The sequence below is a fragment of the Peromyscus maniculatus genome, chromosome 1 (assembly GCF_049852395.1).
Source record: "Peromyscus maniculatus bairdii isolate BWxNUB_F1_BW_parent chromosome 1, HU_Pman_BW_mat_3.1, whole genome shotgun sequence".
Taxonomy (NCBI): domain Eukaryota; kingdom Metazoa; phylum Chordata; class Mammalia; order Rodentia; family Cricetidae; genus Peromyscus; species Peromyscus maniculatus.
In genome coordinates, this window is record NC_134852.1 from 59848697 (window position 1) to 59871349 (window position 22653).

The 22653-nt window shown below is 49.0% G+C and overlaps 1 protein-coding gene across 1 annotated transcript in view; it reads right to left on the bottom strand.

Moving 5' to 3' along the window:
• Positions 1–22653, bottom strand: part of Slc6a5 (solute carrier family 6 member 5) — a 56535-nt gene that overhangs the window by 21679 nt on the left and 12203 nt on the right. The window contains exons 6-11 of the mRNA XM_006990100.4: positions 16447–16588; positions 14052–14184; positions 9144–9278; positions 7201–7304; positions 4344–4468; positions 288–400 (exon numbers count right to left, since the gene is read on the bottom strand). Coding sequence (XP_006990162.1) covers positions 288–400; positions 4344–4468; positions 7201–7304; positions 9144–9278; positions 14052–14184; positions 16447–16588 — 752 coding nt within the window. The remainder of the gene's footprint in view (positions 1–287; positions 401–4343; positions 4469–7200; positions 7305–9143; positions 9279–14051; positions 14185–16446; positions 16589–22653) is intronic.

A 22653-nucleotide genomic window follows, 5' to 3' on the forward strand; every position in this document is an offset into this window, starting at 1 on the left:
TCCTTCACACCATTATATGATCACAAAAATGTGGGTTAAACTGGGTGTGGTGGTGCACACCTGTAATCCTAGCCCTCGAGAGGCTGAGGAAGGAGGCTAAAGAGTTCAAGGCCATCCTCAGCTACATAGTTACTGTGACTCCAGACAGGTGCCTCACCAGCCATCCCGACATTCCTCAGGAGAAACCTCTGTAAGCCTGAGTCTTGCTTGCAGGCTGGATCTGGGATCTCGGAAAGTAGAGTCTCTAAAAGGTGTGGGAGGCAGGGATGAGAGGGACAGGGACTCACCATAGTGTCAAGTCCAAGAGTGAGAAGCATCAGGAAAAAGATGATGGCCCAGAACGGAGAGAGAGGCAGCCTGGTTAAGGCTTCCGGGTAAACCACAAATGCAATGCCTGGCCCTAGAAGAAACAAGAGAGATGGTGGCAGACAGGCCCAGCTCAGAGTCCCTCTCCCCAGAGCCCACTGGCTTCTCTCCACTGAGATCCTGAACTAGTACAGGTTATAGTTATTTCTGCTGTGTTATTTGTGCTCATCTCTGCTAATTAGACCATGCTACCTTCCATGAAATACATTCTTTTATTTGATGAACTGGAGGCAAAGGTAATTATTACCTTCTGGTACAATTGTTGACATTGAGCCCTGAGGGGTACCTGGCAGTGTCTGGAGACAGATTTGTTTCTCACAACTGAAATGAAATGGGATAATTTGATGATCAATCTGTCACCTTGACAGGATCTAAAGTCACCTAGGGAACAATCCTCCGGGCATGTCTGTGAGAGACTCCCTGTGTTGTGTTAACTGACATGGGTAGCACCATCCATGTGGGGGTCCTAGTTTGAAAAGGGGGTGGAAGTGAGCTGAGCACAGGTGTATGTATCTCTCTCTGCTTCTTGACTGCAGAGCCAATGTGACCAGATGCAGTGAGTACCTGCACTCATATCGTCCCCACCATGAGGGACACGTCCCCTCAAACTGTGAGTCAGATAAACCCTCCCTCCTTCAAGTTACTTTTGCTGGGCATTTTGTCACAGCAAGGACAATAGTAGCTCATAAGAAGTCTACTGACATTAGAAAGCAGAGGCCAGGGGCAATGGTTTCCTAAGAGTACCACACGCTGTCAGGGGTGGAAGGAAGGGGACAGCCAGGGCCGCTGATGAGCTTGAGTCTTAGCACACGGGTGCCCGCAGCCTCCTGAAGAGGGTATCAGCTCCCCTGAGGCTGGGTTACAGGCAGTTGTGAGCTGCCTGATACAGGCACTAGGAATGGAACCCCAGTCCTCTGAAAGGGCAGTAAGTGTTCTTAACTGCTGAGCCGTTTCTCCAACCCACATAACAGCATTTTTTAAAACTGGAATGTATTGGATTATTAATTCCTGTGGTGGTTTGAAAGAAAATGGCCCCCAAAAAGAGTGGCACTATTCGGAGGTATGGTCTTGTTGGAGAAAGTGTGTCACTGTGGAGGTGGGCTTTGAGGTCAGTTCACTTCCTGTTGCCGTTGGATCAAGATGTAAGGACGTTCAGCTCCAGCACCATGGCTGCCTGCATGCTGCCTTGATTCCTGTCATGATGATCGATAATGGACTAAACTTCTGAACTATAATCAAGCCACCCCAATTAAATGGTTTCCTTTATAAGAGTTGCTGTGGTCATGATGTCTCTTCACAGCAATAGAAGCCCTAACTAAAGCAGTTCCTAATATTGCATAAGGCCTCAGGATATTTAAAATATAAAACCTCAAAGGCCTATGATACCCCCCTGTCCTATACATTTATTGAACAGATTGTAGAGCCAGCCTTCAAAGGCTCCTATGTGAGCCATAAAAGAAAAGTCTGATTTAAACTACAGTTGAAAATAGGTCTCAAACAGACGCAGAAAGCCAGCCCGGGACGCTGACAAAAAGGCCCTGGAATGGTCACCACCAGAGGACTGAACGGTGGCTCTGGAACACCATTCTGTCCTTTGGGCATCACTACTTTGGAGGTGGGTAAATAATTTTGACAGCCATACCTCCCTGCGAATGGGGTAGTCGCTGCAATCGATTAGCATTATTATGGTGCTGTTTCTGACTAACAGTCATACACAGTGGCCAGTGTTTGGATCAGCAACTGTCCTGCATGGGGATAGGCTGATCCCGCTCAGCTGGGCTGGAGTGAAGTGAGCCCACACTTTCTGCAGCGCCTCCTTTGAGTAGGGGAAATACACTTAGGAAGAAGATGAGGATGTGTGCGAGCTGCCCCCATCAAGTCTCACCAACGCGACTGCCTAAACATGAGCCGGACAAGGACAACCAGAAGCGTGCCAAAGAAGACAGAGGAAGGATCATGAGGCTTCAACCTGCCACAGAAAACTACAGGCAACTAAAGAATGCTAAGAGCAGGAGAAACAGCACACCACCTAGTTATCCAATACCAAACGGTCTACCTGAAAACATACACTCAAGTAACGTTATGCAGACCAAGCAGATTATATTTAGAAGTATGTATATATGTGTGTGCATGTGTGTATGTACATATACAAACACACATACACACACATATATACACATGTTCATGTACATACATGGATGCAACAGCGATTAATGAAAAGAGGCCGTAAATTTGAAAGAAAGCAAAGAGGGGTATATGGGAGAAAAGGGAAGGGAGAAATTATATAATTATATTATAATCTCCAAAAATAAGAGAAACAATAAAAATATATAATATATGAATTTTTTTAAAAAAAAGAATATATGTGAGTCCCAGAGGGTCTGGGAGGAAGTCTCAAGACTCATGGTCCTTCCTGGGGAATGAGTCCCACGGTGGCCACTGTCCCTGAGCCTGAGTTAGAGGTATAAAATGCAGGGAGTGAACAACTACAGAAAAGGGAATTTCAAAGAGACATGCTGGAAATTTTCTGCTGCTTTTCACACCGAAGATATGCAAATTTTTATCTGAGTGTTAATAGCACCTGTCCTTCCTGGCCCTGCTGGGGCAGGAGACAGCTCAGAGCAGCTAGCTCAAGTGGCCTGTGTGTCCCCAGTTACCATCTTTGTCAGTTCATCCACTAGTTCCCAACAAGACAGGTTTAAAAAAAAAAAACAAAAGGCAAACTGCCTCAGATATTCTAGAAAGTGGGGCGGCAACTCTCAGCCTCGAGGACTCTGCTGGAAGAAATTGAGGTTACAGAACAGCGAGGGGTGGCCCGGGTTCCGGAGGATCAGGGGGTCTGAGCACGTCCTGCCTCCCAGGGAGTTGGAGAATTCTCAGCCAGGAGAAAGCGCTGCGCAGCTCACTTACACGGAACCAGCATCTCTGGGGGCTCCCACTCCCTCCAGGGAGAGATAATGACACCCCTGGGACATGCTGGAACCTTAACTCCTTGAGGCTGTATTGGCATAAGGGGAAGCAGTGATTAACGGTCCCTGGTGAACAGGAAGAGGTCATCCCTCCCAAACGGTGACCTAGCCTGGCTCTCCCGTGTGCTTACTGTGAGAACCACTGGGAGCCACGTGAAGGACAGCTGCCTGACAAGCCTCCCCGCCTCTGGAGGGTCTGGGGCTCATGGCCACCCTCTCTGCACCTGTCACGGTCCCCACGCACTGAAGCCGATATGCCTAACTAGAGTCCAAGCAGAATGACCAATAATCTCCATGAAGGTCCCCAGTCGCCATGACCTTGCAATACCCTAATCCTCTGTAGAACCAGGCAGAGTGGAAATAAAGCTAATAAAACTCTTAACTACTCCCCCTACAAATGCTGTCCTAGAAATGGAAGTTAAATGTGATGAAATGAAAGCTCCTTACAAACTCAAAAGCACTATGCAAATGTTAGCATCATTTGGGCGCAGGGTAAACATTTATTCCACACTCCCACCCCCACCACCTTCTCACTCACTGGGGAGAAAACTGCAGGTCTGCTAACGAAGCAGAAAGCCTCGAGAACACACTTGACCTAACCATTAAGAAAGTGCTTCGTAAGGACAAGGCTCCCTGAAGTCAGGCTGGAGCTCATTAAGCATCAGCACTGGGTGTCTGCAGAGCCCTGTGTGAGAGGCCCCCGGAGCAGCTGCAGGCCCGTGGGCTGCATAATGAATCCCCTGCCCATGTCTAACAGGGTTAGCGGGCACAGCCCTGACCAGCGCAGGCTGGAGTGAGTTCAAGAAAGCAAAAAAGACGAACGAGAGAAAAAAAATAGAGGCGGAAACGGGCCTAAAACAAGCCCTCTCTTAGGAAAGCCAGCTCTAACCCTGCTGTGAGCTTCCCACTGGAGCCTGTCTTAGCCATTGTACCCCAACTTAGACACTTGAGTCCCCCAACGCCATCCATCCAAGTGCCTGACAGAGCAAGGTGACGGCTGCCCTGTACCTTGGTCGGCCACGTTCTCAATGTTGACTTTGCGTTCGTTGGCCATGAAGCCGATGACAGAGAAGATGACGAAGCCAGCGAAGATGCTAGTGGCACTGTTGGTGCAGGTCACAATCAGCGTGTCCCTGGGAGGAGGAGAGCAGTGTTTGGTTAGGCGAACTCCGTGAGGAGGAAGGGAAGGGAAGGACAAATGCGTGCTGTGTGTCTGTGTACCCGATGAGCGTGTGTGTCCACCTATGATCTCGTCATCTGCACACACATACACATACACATCCAAGGACAGGACAAGCAGTCCTGAGCACAGATGCCCTTTTGTCCATCCAAAATGCCCCCACAGACTCAAAGGTCACTTTCCTAAACCAGCGCAATTTCGAACTGTATTCTAAATAGGCATCTTCATTTCCACAGATGAAAGCGTAGCTCTCACGCCTCTTCAGAAACATTTCTTGGCAGATGAAGACCATTTGAGAAAGCCACAGCTGTTCAAAATGCAGACAACAACTGACTGTGGGGTGCCAGTCTCCAGTGCCCCAACTGATACCCAACCTCTCTACCCAAGGCTCAGAGGCCATCACAGATGAGAGGGCGGAAAGGTTGTCAGAGCCAGAGAACCGGGATGTCTGCGGTGAGACAGTCTCTCCTAACCACAAAAAGACACCAGGTGAAGGGAGGTAGGGAAGGGTGGACTCGGGAGGAGGGGTGAATGTGACCAAAATACATTGTGTAACATTCTCATAGAATTAATAAAGATATTATATATTATCATATTATAATGACCCCACCTCTGAGGGGAAGCGCTAGTGTCTTATGATCAGGACAGGGTCACAACTAATTCACACTGGCTAAATGCTCACATCTCCCCAAAATTAGTACGATGAAACTCAGTTCCCAGTGTGGTCAGATTACAATGTAGGGCCTTGGGAGAATGGTGTCATCCCATGAATAGGACAATGCCTTCCTGAAAGACACTATGAGGTGTGGTACTGCCCTGACGTCTACCAGTGTGCAGCAACAAGGTACCATCTTGGAGGGAAGAACCACCAGACATTGAATCTTCGAGCACCTTGATCTGGGAGTCTGCAACCTCCATTAATATGAGCAATACATTTCTATCATTTACAAATTACCCAGTGTGAATTATTTCTGTAATAATAGCCCAAAATGACTATGGTATCATGATAGGAGATCACCCAGTCACCACAGTAGAAAAGAAGGTGACGGGATCTTGGAGAATTCTGAGACAGGAACCCAATATGAGGAACAGAAGGCAGTGGAACATTGAAATGACATCCATGTTATGAGGGCATCCTGGGGCTAGGGTTCCCAGGGTTGAGAAGGGCAAGAGAAACAATAAGAAAGAGACAGGCATCACTGCCTTCATTCTGGAGCAGTGGTTCTCAACCTGTGGGTCACAACCCCTTCAGTAAACCTCTAGCTCCAAAAAATATTTACAATATGATATATAATCATAGCAAAATTATGAAGTAGCAATGAAAATAATTTTATGATTGGGGATCACCAGTACATGAGAAACTGTATTAAAGGGTCATGGTATTAGAAAGATTGATAACAACTATTCTAGAGTCTTCTGCAGGTAACAGCCAGGGGTTCCCAGTCTGCCCTAGGCTCAAATGTGAGGTCACAGACAGATGGAGCATTGGGCCTGCATTGAAATCCGGGATCCTGTCCCTCCTCCTGGTCCTCCTCCTCTTCCTGGTCCTCCTCCTCTTCCTCCTCCTCCTCCTCTGTCTCTCTCTCTCTCTCTCCCCCCCCCTCAGTAAACCACTTGCAATTTTGAGTGAAAGAATATTTCCAATGGGAGCTCCTAAGACCTACTTACTCATTGCTAGGACACTCATGCATGACCTAAAATGACCCTGAGAAGTTTCCTTCCACTCAGACTGTAATGGTGGCAATGATGTCAACTCTCTCTTTCAGGGGCTGTGAACATAGTACAAGGTGGTGTCTGCAGTTCACTCAGCCTGGCACCAAGTCAATGTGAAGAAAACATGTGCCTTGCAAAGCTCTGGGCTTCCTAAAGAGTACACTGAGGCACAGGGGGGCGGGTGGAACAGAAATTGAATCAACTTTATCTAGCTCTCAGCCTAGGCCCTTGCTGCCACGCCATGCAGCCTCATTTCCTGTGTGGCACACGGCAATGCTTTACCCTCTGATGGTGTTCAGACCAGTTGGCCTCAGTGTGTTGAGCAGTGTGACCAAAACTCGTCAAATGCCTGAGTCTGGCACCTGTTCTTCAAGGACTTATGGGCTGAATTTTATATCCTGACTCTGGCATCTTGATCTTAAATAATGATAGTGACTGCTGTCACTTGTTGAGTACCTACTGTGTACAAAACACTCCTCTGGTGACTGCATGCATCACTCTTACCCACAAAACATTGCACTCTGTCTGTGCTCTATAGATGAGAAAACGGATGTCCAGAGGGGCACATCCTGCCTGTGCCTTGCATTTGTAGCTCATGGCAATGCTATCCTCAAATGCCCCTAGCTCCATGCTGTCCTTCCTCTTCATCACGCTTTCCCATGAAACCCCTTGAGAAGTATGTATCAAGTAATCGGTGGCCCTACTACACACATGACTATACACATGGACTTCCACAGGACACAGCCAGACACAGTGAGCACTCCAGGGACACACTGCATCCTGTAGGTAGAGTTTCCACTCAGTACCCTGCTCAGTGGGGTCAGTTGAGGTAGAGGAGTAAGTGACAAGGCCTTGGCCAGTGGCTTTTCATGAGCCCAAGGCCTATCTCTAGCTCTGCCTTGGGTGTCTGCTGAGGCTTCACTTTGCTCATTTCGCTAGTCTTCTCCCTCTGGATCCCATGGCCACATGTACCTGTAGCAGTTGTTGTGGAATTTGTTGTAAGAAGAAAGAGTGATGAGCCCTCCCCAGGCGGCAGACAGGGAGAAGAAAATCTGAGTGGCAGCATCCTTCCACACCTGGAAAGAAGTGGGGAGAGTCAGGTCACTGAGGGAGACCAGCATGTCACCTTCCCAAGTAAATTGGAGGTGACTGGGGACAAGAGAGCTGTGAGCATACAAATGTGTTTCTTGTGCCTGAAACCAAAGCAGGAATTAGCTGGGAAATTCTAACTCTGTCAAATTGAAGGCAGGTTGAGATAATCGATGGGCAGACGTGTGTTTATGTGTCCCACTACATCAAACCAGACAAACGGGACAGCCCTCTCACGAGCACTTACACACCCGAAGGACAATCTATGGCAACAAAATATAGTCATGGATATAAAAATGCATTTTAATTGACAGTCCTATGTGTCGTGACAATTGCCACTCAGAACCTGAAATTCCACAGTCCCCAATCTTAGAAGAGTGACAACAATGTGGACGGACTTCATGGGGTCACCTCCCTCCTGAGAGTGACTCCTGCTGGCCATCCTCATAAAGTTCCAGGTCACGCCAGCCTTTGTGCACTGCAGGTACATGGCATCTGCAAATGGACCTATGTTCATCAGTTTAATCTGGACTTGAAATTGTCCTGAAGGGGGCTGGTAAGAAGTCTTAATAGTAAAGTCACCTGCCACAACAGCTGAGGACCAGGACCAACACAGCAAAGAGAGAACAGGCTCCTAAAACTCGTACACACACACACACACACACACACACACACACACACACACACACACACATAAATAAATGTGTAATAAAATTTTTAATGTACTTAAAACAATGCAAAGGTAGATTTCAAGTGTGAGGCTGGCAAAGCCTGCATCCACCCAGCACCCATTCACCTTGTCTACTCAGAAAACGAAGCTATGATCGATGGGAAAGCGGCCGTGTGTCCAGCTACTCCATCAGGGAGTCTCAGTGGGGAAAAGCATCCATGTCACTTAGTCTCTGGCCAACTGTGTGAAAATAAATTACTATGTGGGGCTTCTGCAGTCACTCCCCTTTAAGAGGAAGAATGCTTCTCTCTACCTCTTCTCTCACCTTTGTGCTACCTGGAATGTTGATGTGATGGCTGGTGCACCACAAGTTCTGAGGAATCCAGAAGGTGAGGAGGAAATGCCAGACCCTTCATCCCCCATGACATCACAGAGGGTTGAACTGGTCCTTAACCAGCTACCAAGAGAGAGACATCAACTAGTATCTGGTTTATGCTGGCAATGTCTGGAAACTTTGTGGTGTGTGTAGCCAAACTCAATCCTTGCCATGAGTTTCTAATGTACCCCCAGAAAAGCAGAGTTTTCATTAAGGAGAGAAAAGTCATCTGTAGCCACACAGTCACCCTTCACAGGGAGGGGTTTTGGTAAGAGTGAGTATTTTTGAGAGTGTGATGTGCATACACCCATCACAGAGAAAGTTCAAGTATGTGCTGGTCTCACATCAGTGTGTAGGAAGTATTCGAATGTGTCTGGGGCCTTTAAAATCAAAAACCTGCTCCTACTCTGATTTTTCCAACCAGCAAAGCTCTGCTTCCAACATGCTATAATTAGTAACAAATAAGTGGTGTGAGATGGCCCAAAGCTATCAAAGGACCCTGGTCTTCATGAGGGCCTGCACTGCAACTCCAGCTGCAGAGCACTGCTTCAGAATCTGAAAGCCCTCAGCTGCCCCATCAACACCTGAGCACACCAAGGTCTCCCACAAGAAGTAGGCGTGGGGATTGCCATGGGGGCAGGGAAGGCTGGCTCCTCCTGCTGCACAACCAGCAGTGTGGCCCACCCCTGATAGCGCACACACACACACACACACACACACACACACACACACACACACACACACACTCCTAGTCTGCTATAAATAGAGTGATGAGCCCACCGTGGCATCCGTGAGTTTTTCCCACTTAGGTGTGATGAAGTACCAGATGCCAGCTCCAGCTCCGGGCAGTGTGACACCTCGAATGAGAAGAATGACCAGCACAACATATGGGAATGTGGCTGTGAAGTACACCACCTGGAAGAGCAGAGGGATGGAGAGGTGGGTGAGCAGGCATCCCTGAGGATGTCGCCGAGGTGAGGGGACAGGGGACCTGCCACCCAGGCACACATGCCCAACAACGAGGTCTCCCCAAGCCCTGACAGCACTGGGGACCCACACAAGACACCGGGGTCTGAGTCAAATGGAGAAGACCACAGGGTACTTTCCTTCCTTCCCTGTCAATCAAGCCTGGGAGACCTCACCCTGCCCAGCTACCAACTAATCCACAGGGCCAGAAGCCACAGATGGTGAGGGAGGTTTTGTGCTCTGTTCTCCAAAATTCTTAACCCATCTCTGCAGAAGTGTAGTAGGGAGCTGTTCCAGCTTTGACCTTGAAGCACTGTCCCAGTGAGGCAGCTGGTAACTGCCATGCCTACCTAGGACCTGCCCCTGAAGCGTGGCCAGGACAGGAGCCCTTAAGACCTGGATGTGCCAGTCCTCTTGGTTCCTCACGATCCTGGATGCTGGATGGTGGACAGAGTCAGAGTTCTCCAGAGAACCCTGCTGGACTGCACCTCACCTCTCCCAGATCCTGTGATCAACCCCTTTACTGGCTGTAAGTTACCCCAAAATAAACCACCTTTTAACTATGTGGAGTTGCCTTGGTTAAATCCCCACATTATGGAAGGGCCCAAATTTCACCAGGAGAGATAAATCCTTTTGGCTTATGCCTTCCATCCTGGATTACACAGACACCCTAGGTGAAATGACCTCACCAGGTGAAGAGGTTGTGATTCTAAAATCAGACACGCTTCTGTTCAAATGATATCTAATCTCTGACATTGAGGTGTGATCTTCTGAACCTCAGTGCATATACCTGTAATATGGGTACAGAGTAACTGTCCTAAAACAATATTGAAAATTATACAAGTTGCTGTGTGGACGCCCTAGTTCAGAGCCTGACCATAAAAAGGCCGTTAAATACACCTAAGTTCCACAGGCATTTGTGGAGGGCTTCCTGTGAGCTGGGTACTGTGACAGACACCAGCTGTCCAGAGGTGGGTGGGTACATAATGGAGAGAACCCAGTATCTGAATAGGGGCTGAGTAACCCTAGGAGACTCATGGACTCCAGGGAAGTATGCAGTGCCCAGCCTGGGAGTGCTCATTCATGGAGATGTTGCTCAAGCTGGATCTTAGAGCATGAAGGCAATTGCAAAGTGTGGAGGCATGATGGGAAGGTGAAGGAGGGGAGAGAGCGGGAGAGGCAGGCACACAAAAGTGATGCTCGGATACTAGGATGGCAGAAGGCTAAGGCCAAGGGTGCAGAGAGGGGTAGCTAGAGGTACTAGAGGAGGTCAGAGCACGGGAGGCCCAGAGTGCCAACAGGTAGTTGTGGGTTCTGGAAGGACGGTGGGGGCGGTGGGGCTGAGTAAAGACATATCTAGAGGAAATGTTAACAGAACTTAGAGATGTGTTGGATGAGGATAAGTTAGTGGTACTTTCTTACCTGTCAATCAAGCCTCAGAGAGGAGGGGCTTGAGATTGAGACTTGGTAGATGGGGGGCAGGTTGGGGGTGGTGAACTGTGCCTGCTCAGCTCCACAGTCACAGGGGCCAGAGTTCAAATCCTGACTCCTCCACTTATGAGCTGGGTCACTTTGGGAAGTGGCTAAACCTCTCTGGACCTAAGTGTCAGTACCTGCAGGTGGTAATAACTGCATGTTCCTCTCAGGGTGCTGGAGGAGCAGGATGGGGTAGTCATAGAGGAAGAAGACTGGAAGTCTGTCTAGGACCACAGGGTGCAACCTCCAGTCAGTGAACAGCCAGGCACTCAAAGCCATGCTCTCACAGGCTGGCTACAGACCTGGAAGGAGCTGGCCACCTCTTCCCTCTACAGCTACCATGCTGATCATGGCACCTCTCCTCTGACCCGTGGAACATTAGTCCCTTCTCCCTCTAGTCCCAGAAATGAGGTACAGCCAGCAGCCCGGCCCCTCCAACATCTCCAAACTTGCTTCTCTCCTCTCCCTTAAAGTCTGAAGGAAAAGTAAAGGCCTTGCATACAGACATTCCAAAACCCAAGAACATCTGACACCTTGGGGGGAAAAAAAATCACTCCACCCCAGGCTGGCCGGACTGGCCTCCCAGCTGTGAGAGGAGACCGGAAGAGGAGATCCTACAAGGCAGGGCCTGGTCACATTCAGGCTCATGTCTTACCTCCACCAGGGAAGGAGCAACTGAGGACCGCCTGACTTGGGGCTGACGGGAAGGGGAGGCTACCAGAGGACACAGAGAAGAGACTGCCTAGTCCACAAGGGCCTGTGGGAGGAACCATGAAAACCCCCATCTCTCCCTTGGCACCAACTGAGCCAGCTGTTCCCATGTGGCCGCCGTGCCGTGAGAGAAAGAAGCTGAGACCCAGGCTAAACACAACACAGGGGATTAAGTCGCTCATTCATGGACCAAACCTGAAGCTACTCCAAAGCTATTATTCCTATTAGGTGTCGTTCTGTGAGCTATCAGACCAGAAATGGAGGCTGGCTGCTAATGGTAGGCCTGTGAGACGATGTTGACGACCCAAGACTGAAGAAGGTGTCACCAGCAGGGACCTACACGTGAGTGTGAGTGTCTCCTTATATTCACACCCCAGGGACTTTCTCTCTTCTCCCTGTCCATAGCCCCATGTGTAGGTGGCCCAGTCCCTCGGCTCCTGGTGAACTGAGAGGGTAACCTTCGGCTTCCACCTCGGATGTGAGGGAGCAGCGGGCCGAGGCTTTCTGTGAGCTGCTTGCCTGGGTCAGGTGGGCGTCAGCACGCACCTGTTCCACACTGACTGTCAGAACTGATAATGAATCCTGCTTGGCAGGAGGGACCACGACCTGCCTGACCCTTGCTGGCATCCTCCTCACTGCAGGAGCCCCACTCAGACAGCTAATTAGGTTAGCTTCGCTGCGCCACTTGGACTTTCTGGCAGAGTAGCCCCAGGGGCCAGGCAGTCTGCCCTTTAGGCTGGCTACTGATCACCTGTGGAGCTCTACCAGCTCAAAGACCGCTTCTCCAAAGGGACAACTTTGTCCCCTCAGGTCCTGCACTGGAGGAACTGAGTTCACATCACTGCAGGGAAAGAGAGAATCTCTGTTGGCTAGGGCAGTGCCTGTGGACCCTCCATTGCGAAGGAGCCAATCACATATGAGCACCTCAGTCCCACATTCTCTCTGGCGCTCAAGTAACTATCTTTGATTTGTATCAGTACAACCCAGGGCAGGATAAGAAACTGCAGTTCATGGTTCCTGGTGGCAATCCTCATTTTGAGAAAGAAAAAAAGAGTCTTCGTTGATATTTGATTAGAAACCTTCCTAAGTCAAACAGGAGTAGTATGTCAGTGGTCACTGGCTCCTAGCTCCAGGCGGCTTTAAACTTCCCCTTCCCCAAAGCCTACAAAATCCAGCCCCAACGATTAAATTCTAATCACTCCAACAAAAGCACAGATGAACAGAGCTTAAAAGAATCTTAGTGGTCAGGTGTGGTGGTGCAATTCAGAGGCAGCATCTAGGAGGTAGAGACAGGCAGACCTCTATGAGTTCAAGGCACACTGATCTATACAGCAAGTTCCAGAACAGTCAGAACTGCACAGTGATTCCTGGCCTCGGAAAACAAACACAACAACAACAAAAACCTTACAGAACACTTATTTTAGTCCTAGATTTTTGCAAACAAGCACAATAAGACCCTGATGCAACCTGGGACTTTCCAAAACTACAATGACAGAGAGAGCTGAGACAGGCTGGGAGATCTGGCACCCTGAAGCTTCATGCTAATGAGGACTCATGGTTCTTTACAGAGAAAGTCATATAGATTCTAGGCTTTGCAGTGAGCAAGACCCATGTTGAAATGCCCCTGCTGCCACTTACAAACTGTGTGACAGCAGGTGGCTAGATGAGCCCAGCCTGTGTGTAGATGGGAGTCAGTGGGCCCATGTGGCAGGTGCTATGAAACTGATGTTCTAATGCAAGTGGAGCAATCAGCGGTGCCCAACACAGGGCTCCTCACAAGATGCCTACTCTTCCTGCTTCCCCAGTCACTGTTTCTGAGATACCCACAGAGATGACCATTAATCCATCAGGCACCTATAACAAAGTGAAAGGAACCACCACTCATGATGTCGTGGCCATGACCAGGTGTTTTACATACATTCCTATCCCCTCATGGAAACCCTACCGTGTGTGGGCTACTGTCCCCAGGTTAGGTGGTTGAGGATAAGAACACAGGTTCCCAGGGTTGACTGGCTTATCCACAGTTTCACGGCTAGGAAGTGATTGCAGTCTTTCCAGTGGGCCGTGGTCAGGCCACATCATCTCCATCTCTAGCCTGTGGGACTGTGGCTGAGCAGACACCTGGCTGGTTGCGCTAAGCCTCCTTATAGAAGATGGAGCTGCCATTCAGCTCAGGTCCAAGCCACGGGAGGCAAGGACATGGGGAAGCCACAGGCCACCCTGGACATGGCTGTGTGGTCCCTTTAGCATCCTCCATCTTTCTATAGCCCCACAGTGCTCATCCTGAGCCAATGGGGTCCTCAGGCCTCAACCCCAGTTCCCATTTTACAGATTGGAAACCTGATCTTAGAGAATGTGTGGGGCCCCGATAGCTCCTTCAGCAAGTGCTCGGGACAGAACAATGTTGGAACTAGAAGGCACAGAACAAAGACCATGGGAAGCCCCCAGGGGCTTGGAGGGCTGTGGGAGGAAAGACCCTGTCCCCAAAAAGGCAAAAGGGGAAAGAAGAGGGCTCAGATGAAGCCAAGTCCTTACTTTTCCTGACGTCTTAATTCCTTTCGCCAGCGACGCATACACGATCACCCAAGCCAGGAAGAGGCAGAAGGCCAAGGGCCACCTGATCTCCCCCGGATATTCAATCCCTGCGGAAATCTTCAGCACAAAGTACCTAAGAATCAGATAGAGAGGAAAGAAGAGAGGGAGGGAAGGAGGGAGGGAGGGAGGGAGGGAGGGAGGGAGGGAGGGAGGGAGGGAGGGAGGGAGGAGAGGAGAAGAAGTGAGGATCTGCAAGTTCAACCTCCCATCAGAGCATCAGAGCCAGGAGGTTTAAGCACACCCAGCCCCTCCCACAGCCTCCAGCCAGGAACCTCATCAGACAGACTAGAGGGATCTGCAGGCCTGGCTCTTCTCCACAGTTGCTGATCTCTTTAACTGTGAGCTGGGAGGCCAGGTGTGGCCAGTGGATGGATTCTGTGCAAGACAGCTGGCACCATCATCTGCAGCTGCCACACAGAAGCCCAGCTGAAGGGCTGGGGATGTGCCTGTGGTGGGGTGCTTGTCTAGCGTGCACAAAGCCCTGGGTTTGACTCCATGTGCCTACAATCTCAGCACTCGGGAGGTTGAGGCAGGAGGATCAGGAATTTAAGGTCATCCTCAGTTATACAGCAAGTTCAAGCCCAGGCTGGGCTACATGAGACCCTCTCTCAAAAAACAAAAATGAAAAATGCACACTAGAAATTCTGAGCTGGAGTCAGAATTTCTAGTTTAAGAGTCGCTGATCCACAGCCCTGAGGACAGGATCCCAGCACCCATGTGACCAGCCCAGCAGCCCACACACACTCAGAACTCCAGCTCTGAAGGACCTAATGCCCCCTTCTAGCCTCTACACAAGTATTATAGGCATACACTCACACAGTCACACACACACACACACACACACACACACACACACACACACACACACAATCTTGTTTAAAAAGGAGAAGAAAGTCTGAATAGTCAAGAATGATGTCAGGCTTTTCCGTGCCATTTTACTCTTCATGAGTGAGTGTTCAGGCAGCATTGTACTTCTCAACTTTAGAAACTAGGAATGACAGGAAGGAGTGACTCCAAATGCACCTCTGCATTAGAGCCCGGTTGTATTACGCATGCTCCAAGGGATGTAGAGTGCTTGTCTGGCATACGTGCAGTCCTGGCTTTAATCCCCAGCACTTCATGAACAGGTCATGATGGTGCACACTGCAATCCAGCACTTGGGAGATGGAGGCAGGAGGATTTGGGGTGCAAAGTAATCCTCAGTGGATTACATAGAGAGTTCAAGAGTGGGCTACTTGAGACTCCAACAGCACTGGCTCATACCACCTCAAAATAAATCAGGTAGAGCCAAGCACCCTGGCCTCCTGGCAGATAGTGGGCACCCCTTCAGTTTGCCTCGGCCCACCATTCTCCATTGTCTTGTTATTCCACACATTTACAATCCTGCCCACACCAGACTGCATCTGAACTAGGGTCTCAGCTCAGCTAGATGGCACTGTGCTCCCCTCCATGAAGTGTCTATACACCCACCTCCACAAACATTTCAGCAAGTATACTTCCCAGCTGACGGTCTTCTGGGAATCCTGAACCCCGTTTTCAGCATTCAACAAATCTCACAGAAAAAAGACAAAACTCAGCTAGGCATGGGGCCTCTTCCTGTGATCCCAGCCCCAGAAAGACTGAGGCAAGAGAATTCCTGTGAGTTCAAAGTCAGCTTGGACTGCATGGTGTGTCCCAAGCCAGCCAGAGCTACAGAGGGAGTCCCTTTCTGGAAAGAAGGGAAGGAAGGAAAAAGGAAAGGAAAGAAAGAAGGGATGGGGGAAAGAAGTCAGGGGGAAGGGGATGGAGGGGGGAGGTAGAAGAGACAGATGAAAGGAAAGAAAGGAAGGAGAGGGAGAGGAAGAAAATGGGGAGGGAGGGAGACAGGGAGGGAGGGAAGAGATGGAGGTGGGGAGGGAAGGAGAGAGGGAGGGAGGGAGGAAGGGAGGGAGGGAGGGAGGGAGGGAGGGAGGGAGGGAGGGAGGGAGGGAGGGAGGGAGGGCTGTTTCCTCGTTTAAACTAAAGCCTAAGCCCGGCCTGTTTTCTTACATTTGTCTTCTCTTCTCTGGAGGAGACAGAATTACCTGGCAGGCAGATGTCTGCTTGGATGGCAAGAGTCAAGGTTAGAACTGTTTTCTCCTCAGCATGATGGATCGTCCCAGTACTGATCCTATCCTCCCCTGCTGTCATTTAGTCACCCCTCATTTCCAGGCCCATCGCGCACAGCAAATGACTTTCCGAAGCCCCACCAGGACACAGTCTCCCTCTCTGATCACTGGCATCAGCAAGGAGGGTGCAGAAGGAGGCCACCCACCCCTCTCACAACTCTGGTCCACAAATTATCATCCAGGCTTACTTGAAGTACTCTTCGCTCCCACTGACGAATGTCTTATTGGCCTGGCTGGTGAAGTTAATCATTGTCAAGTTCGGATAGGCAGTCATGCAGAAGGTTGAGTTCTTGATCTGTATTTTGGGATGGTCACTGATAACACAGGAATCTGTTCAGGAGAGAGCAATGTAGAAACAATGAGGTGTGTATGGAGAATAGACAGGGTTTCTGATGAGGGAGTGTCTTTCTGTATGCTGTGAAAATGTGTTGCTCTGATTGGTTGATAAATAAAGCCGTTTGTCCTATGGCAGGGCAGCTTAGAGGCAGGCAGGAAATCCAAACAAATGGAGAAGAAGGAGAAAGACAGAGCAGAGGAGACGCTGCCAGCCGTCACCATGAGAAGCAAGATATAAACGTACTGGTAAGCCACAAGCCACGTAGCAAAGCATAGATTTATAGAAATGGGTTAATTTAAGATATAAAAACTAGATAGGAAGAAGCCTACCATGGCCATAGTTTAAAAATGATATAAGCCTGTGTATGTTTATTTGGGACCAAGCAGCTGTGGGACGAGGGTGGGAATGATTCCACAGGACTAGAGAAAACTTCTGGCTACATCTCTCTGCCTACTTGTGATCAAAAGCCAGAGTGCTACGCATTGGGGAATAATGGGGAAATATCAGCAGAGCACATTTCTCACCCCGCAGCCCCCAGCCCTGCAATACTTTATACTAATAACTAAAACCCACATTTATGTAGCACTGGAATCTTCAAAATGGGAAAATACCGCTTTAATCGGTAGGCAGAGGCAGGAGGATCTCTGTGAGTTCTAGGCTAGCCTGGTCTATATAGCAAGTTCTAGGTTATCCAAGGAATATACAGTAAGACCCTGCCCCCAAAAAACATTATTTTTTAAGTAAAGCAATGGGGTTCTAAAAGGTCAATAACTCTACTGAAGTCCCATAGGTAACGAGAAGAGATCAAAATTCAAACCCAGATCCTTAGGACACCACAGAAGACAAGTGAGTTATAAAATCCACTTAAGCAGAGGCGAACATCGAGACAGCTCTTTTTTTCCTTTTCATCCTTTCTTTTTTCTTTTTCTCTTCTTCTCTTGTCTTTTGTTGTTGTTGTTGTTGTTTTGTTTGTTTTGTTTTGTTTTCTGAGACAGGGCTTCTTTGTGTAACCCTGGAACTCACTATGTAGACCAGACTGGCCTCAAACTCACAGAGATCCACCTGCCTCTGCCTCCCAAGTGCTGGGATCAAAGGTGTGCACCACCGCCAGCAGACATAGTTCCTTCTTAAGTGCTGTTGCTACAGAAGGCTTGCTGGCAAGTGCTCGCTCTGGCTAGAGCAGGAGCACTAGCCTGTAATCCCAGCAGCATCAAACGGAGGCAGGAGGATCGGGGCGCTGGGATATAGCTCAGTGGGTAGACTGTCAAGCATACAGGAAACCCTGGGTTCAATTCCCAGCACCACATAAAACCAGGTGCTAGGACTCACATCTGCAATCCCAACACTGGGCAGGTAGATGCCAAAGGGTCAGAAGTTCAAGGTCATACTCAGCTTCACAGCAAGTTCTAGTGCATCCTGGACTAGATTCTGTGTCAAACAAGGAACAATTTCTAATCCCCACTTTGAGACACCACCTGGTACTACAGACAACACATAGTAGGTCCTCGGAGAACCTGGGCTGTGCTCTTCCCACCCTCCCATGAGTTAGCAGACATCGTGACCACACTGTGTGCAAAAGAGCCTTCAACAAGACCTAACAGTGTGCCTCAGTGAATTTGGTCATCATGGGGCATTTTTAACTTTCGCATCGGAGACGCTGGGCACTATTGACATCAAGTGCACAGAGACCAAGGATGCTACTAACTCTACAATGCACAAGCCAGTTCTCTCCCAACAAAGAAATATCTGGTCCAAATGGTCAGTATCTTGGAGGCTGAGAAGGCCTGGGATAAGGAGAGAAAAATCAATCAGGCAAGCATTAGCATTCCAGGTGCCATGCTGGACTCAGCTCAAGAAGTCCTCCTTAGAGGCAGCAAGCATAGATAATTTTATCTTCACCCTCAACCGGAAGAAGATAGGATCTTTCTGACCATCTCACAATATCTTTCTAACAGCATCCATAAATAGATGCACAACTGGGGATTAGCTCAGTGGTAAAGCATTAGCCTAGCACGCCTAAGGCCCAGGCTCCATTCCCAGGGCCACAAAAAGGAATGCATGAACACAAATGGACGGATGTTTTCAATAAAGAGCCCGCAGGTACTCCCAAAACACAGTTATATCAAGTAGCAAATACCAGCACAACGGGCACTGTGAGGACCATGTCTCAGGGCTGTCTGGAATACTCTATGTCCGTGGCCCTAAGCCTTATATCACCCCACCTAAGTCCTGGAATCAACTGGCACCCAGAACTGCAGCCACTTGCCAAGGTTGCAAGTCCAGCCAGGAAGGACAGAGCACTCACTCTTTGGAACCCTCACTTTGATCTACCCAGCTCTGAAAACAGCAGGCCTCGTGGTACCTGGCGAGTCCAGGATGGAGGGTAAAGGAGGAAGGCATACATGAGGAGTGACGGGAGCAGGGGACAGAGTGTCCCCACCAATCCACATTGACCTTTTCCAGATCTTCTAGCTCAGATGTAGAAAGTGAATCTGCATGTAATCTTCCCTTTGCACACTGGGAAGAACGAGGAGTTCAAATTGTTCTAGAAACAATGACAAGTGCTTGGGGTGAAGATGCAGTGTGTCGCCAAGACACACCCTCTGTGAGTGCAACCACAGAGACCACAGTAGGGGTCTGGGCTTCCACCGGGCTGAGAGCACCCCCAGCTGCTGAGGATGTCTGGATCTTGACCTTGATCATGGGGCTGTTGCAGGGACCAAGACCAGTGAGGAGTTTAAAAACCCATGCTCAGTAAATCCTAGCAGTAACTCAATCTTCACCACTGTACCTGTCCATGGAGTGGACAGTGCTCAGTATCGCTTCCCAGGAACACACTGGCCAGCCTCAGTTACCTGCTGCTCCTCCCCAGCCCCAGGCCCGTCAGACCACTAAGTGATGATTCAGACAACATGGGCTGGTGATGATGCTCAGTTGGCAGAGCGCTTGCCTAGCAGCACACAACCCTGGGTTCGATCTCCAGCAGCACATTAAACCCCCTGTGGTGGTACACACCTATAACCCCAGCATTTGGCAGGCTGAGACAGGAGGACTGCCAGGAGTGTGAGGTCAACCTTATCTCAACCAAGCAAGGTTCAAAGGACAATCATCAAACCCCTTCCCTGCTGATTGCTTCCTCCGACTGGGATTCCTCTGTGAAATACCATGACTTTCCACATCGGATCATTCTTTGCTAGGAGGAAGCTGCCCTGTGTGGTGATCACCACTGGCTGCTCCTCACCAAATGGCAGCAGCCTCTTTCCTCCCCAGATGCAAAACCGAACCTAGCTCTGCCAAATCTCGGGCTGAGAATTTGTTTTTCGATGTCCCCCTAACACTCGCCTTTTCAATATTATGTTCTTTAATAATAATTGATTGAAAAAAGGAAAAACAGTCCCAGGAGGATTCCAGACTGACAACTATCAAACTTTGCTGGGAATATTTCTTCTTCCCAAAAGCAACCTGAACCAGGATATTAAAGTTCCATCCAGATCCTTTCGGCAGAAAAAGGGGAAAAAAAAAAAGGCAACCTTTCTGCTAGGAACTCAGGGCTCCCTGCCTGCTTCCAAAATTGCCCTTGTAAAGACTCCCATCGTGCATCGTGGCTGTCCTGAGGCTCAGCACCAGCACAGCCTCCCAAGGTCAGGTTCCTGGTTCCGCAGTAACGCTGCAGAGGCACCAGCAACCTTAAGCCGCCTGCAACGTCTCTTCTCACCACTGGGTGGCAGGAGCGTGCTTCCCGGCGCTCCGCCCTTTTCGGTCTGGGGGAGAAGTGGTGACAGGCCATCTCATCAGAGCTCCGCGGCCCAGCAACCCCGAACAAAGAACAGCGATAATGATCAGCTAAATTGGAAAGCTGTTGGAATGGGATTCTCTTTACTCGGGCAATTATTAATAAATGAAAGCACAGGAAAGACCGGGGAGAAAAGGGATCATTTAATTAAAGTTCTAATGAAAATTAAGCCATTCCAGAAATAGAAATGGTGTTTATACTGTTCCCATTTGAACTGACCCAGCTACGGCCCTGTTTGCACAAAACAGTGGCTGGACTCATTCTGCAGGGCAGGGACAAATTGTCCTCCGTTGCAGATCCTCGAAGGGCTGCCAGCCTAAGCAGTAGCCTGTTCTGCAAGCTGCACCTTAGACAATACTAGCTTAGTGATGCTGAGACAGGAGGATTGCCCCCTGTGCTACAGAGCAAGGCCCTGTCTTAATAAAAACAGTGAGGAAGGAAAAAGTAGATAAAAAGGATTGAGCATAATCTACCTCTCTCTGGAGTAGACCCAGGGCTGGCCTCAGTCTGGAGTGGGCACAGTACTTAGCTTCTGCATGGTGACATAAGCAATCAGACAGCATGATCCCAACAGCACCAGGCATGGGACAAACGTCCACCCACTGTGTGTGAAGGTGACAATGTCAAGCCATTCATTCATTCATCACCTCTCCTAGAATGCCAGGCTGGGGGAAAGGAGGTGGTTATGGGGCTGAGAGGGTGTGCTGGGGGGTCATTTGGGGAACACTGATGGGGGGCAGCAGGCCCATCTCCCAAAGAAGCCTAGCTTGTGTGTCCATCTCGGGGACAACATGGGAAAAGCTATTGTCCAAACTCCCAACAGTTGGGCCAAGCAGAAGGGCTCTAAAGCCACCTAAGTCTGTGTAGATCAGGCTACTGTCACCTTTTCTAAGTCACCTCAAAACCACACCAGGAGTGACAGCCCTACCAAGGAGGACCTGGCCCCAGGTGTAGACCCCACCACCACCGTGTACAGTTGACACAGAGGCTGTGAGGCTGCAGATGCAAAGATGGGGGAGACTGATACTTTGTTTTGTTTAACTAACAAAAAAAAAAGGTAAAACCCTGGCCAAGGATGTGGTGGGCATTGACTCATCCATCCACAGTCTCCTGGGAATGAGGGTGAAATATGCCCATTGCCTGTGCTCTGAGCTCCAGCTGTGTGTGTAGCTGGTGAGTAGAAGCCTAGCCAGGCCAGGCCTCCATCCCTTTGCCTCTCAGGTTTACTTCAAGCCACACTGGAGGGACATGAAGCCAAACAGAGCTGGGTCATGCCTGTCTCTTGGGGCATCATTCACGTGCCTGGCCCAGTCTCTAATACCCAGGTCACTTTAAAAAGAACGAACACACACCTATAAACTACACAGTAAGTGCATGTCTATGACGGAAAATGGAGCACAGAATGGCCCCAAACTGTTAACATTCTTATGCTTTCTATCCATGTAGGTAATTTTAATAAAGATAAAATCCCACTGTGAACATACATCTTACTTTTAATATAATGTGGTGACAATTTCCCCATTCTTTATGAATACTTATTTTTAATGATTATAGAATAGCTTAACCTTTGGATGAGCCATAATTTCTTTGAACTATAGAATTAATGCACTATGTGAATTTTGGGCTCATACTAAGTTCCTACTGTTTTCCAACACTGTGACTATGGCTGCAATTAGCTATTTTGTGCAGAACTTACTGGCTGCCAATGTCTCCTTTACATGGATGACTGGTTGTAGAATCACTAGCTTAACTATTGTGCACATAAGGTTTCTTTATACCTGCAGATTATCAACAATAAACATCACTTAGAAAAGACCTGGGATGATCTCACTTCACTGGGACTTGATAGACTAGAACACAAGGACCAAAGATTCTTTAAGCACCCTGGACAAGCAGAAATCTGGGGTCGCGTGGACTGAAGTCCAGACCTGGGTCTACCTTGCAACTTACAGTTTCAGCTTGAAAATCCACTTAGCCACCTAGGAAAAAAAAAAGTCATGTCACCCGCCATCTATAATTCATAGGGCTCTATTCAGGAAGGATGGAAATGGTACTTATGAAGCAGTCTTGTGGACTGGAAAGTAGTTAGCCCTGAGGTAAGTCCATTGCCTTAAAAGGCATGCATATTCGGACTCACTTATGCTCAAGGTTTTTCACCTGTACAATGCAAGCAAAGAAGAAGTGCCTTTGTAGGCTTGTCCATATTCATGTTGGTAATTCAGTGAGCTTCTCAGAGAGATCAGGGTACAATGAGGGCGGCTGGTT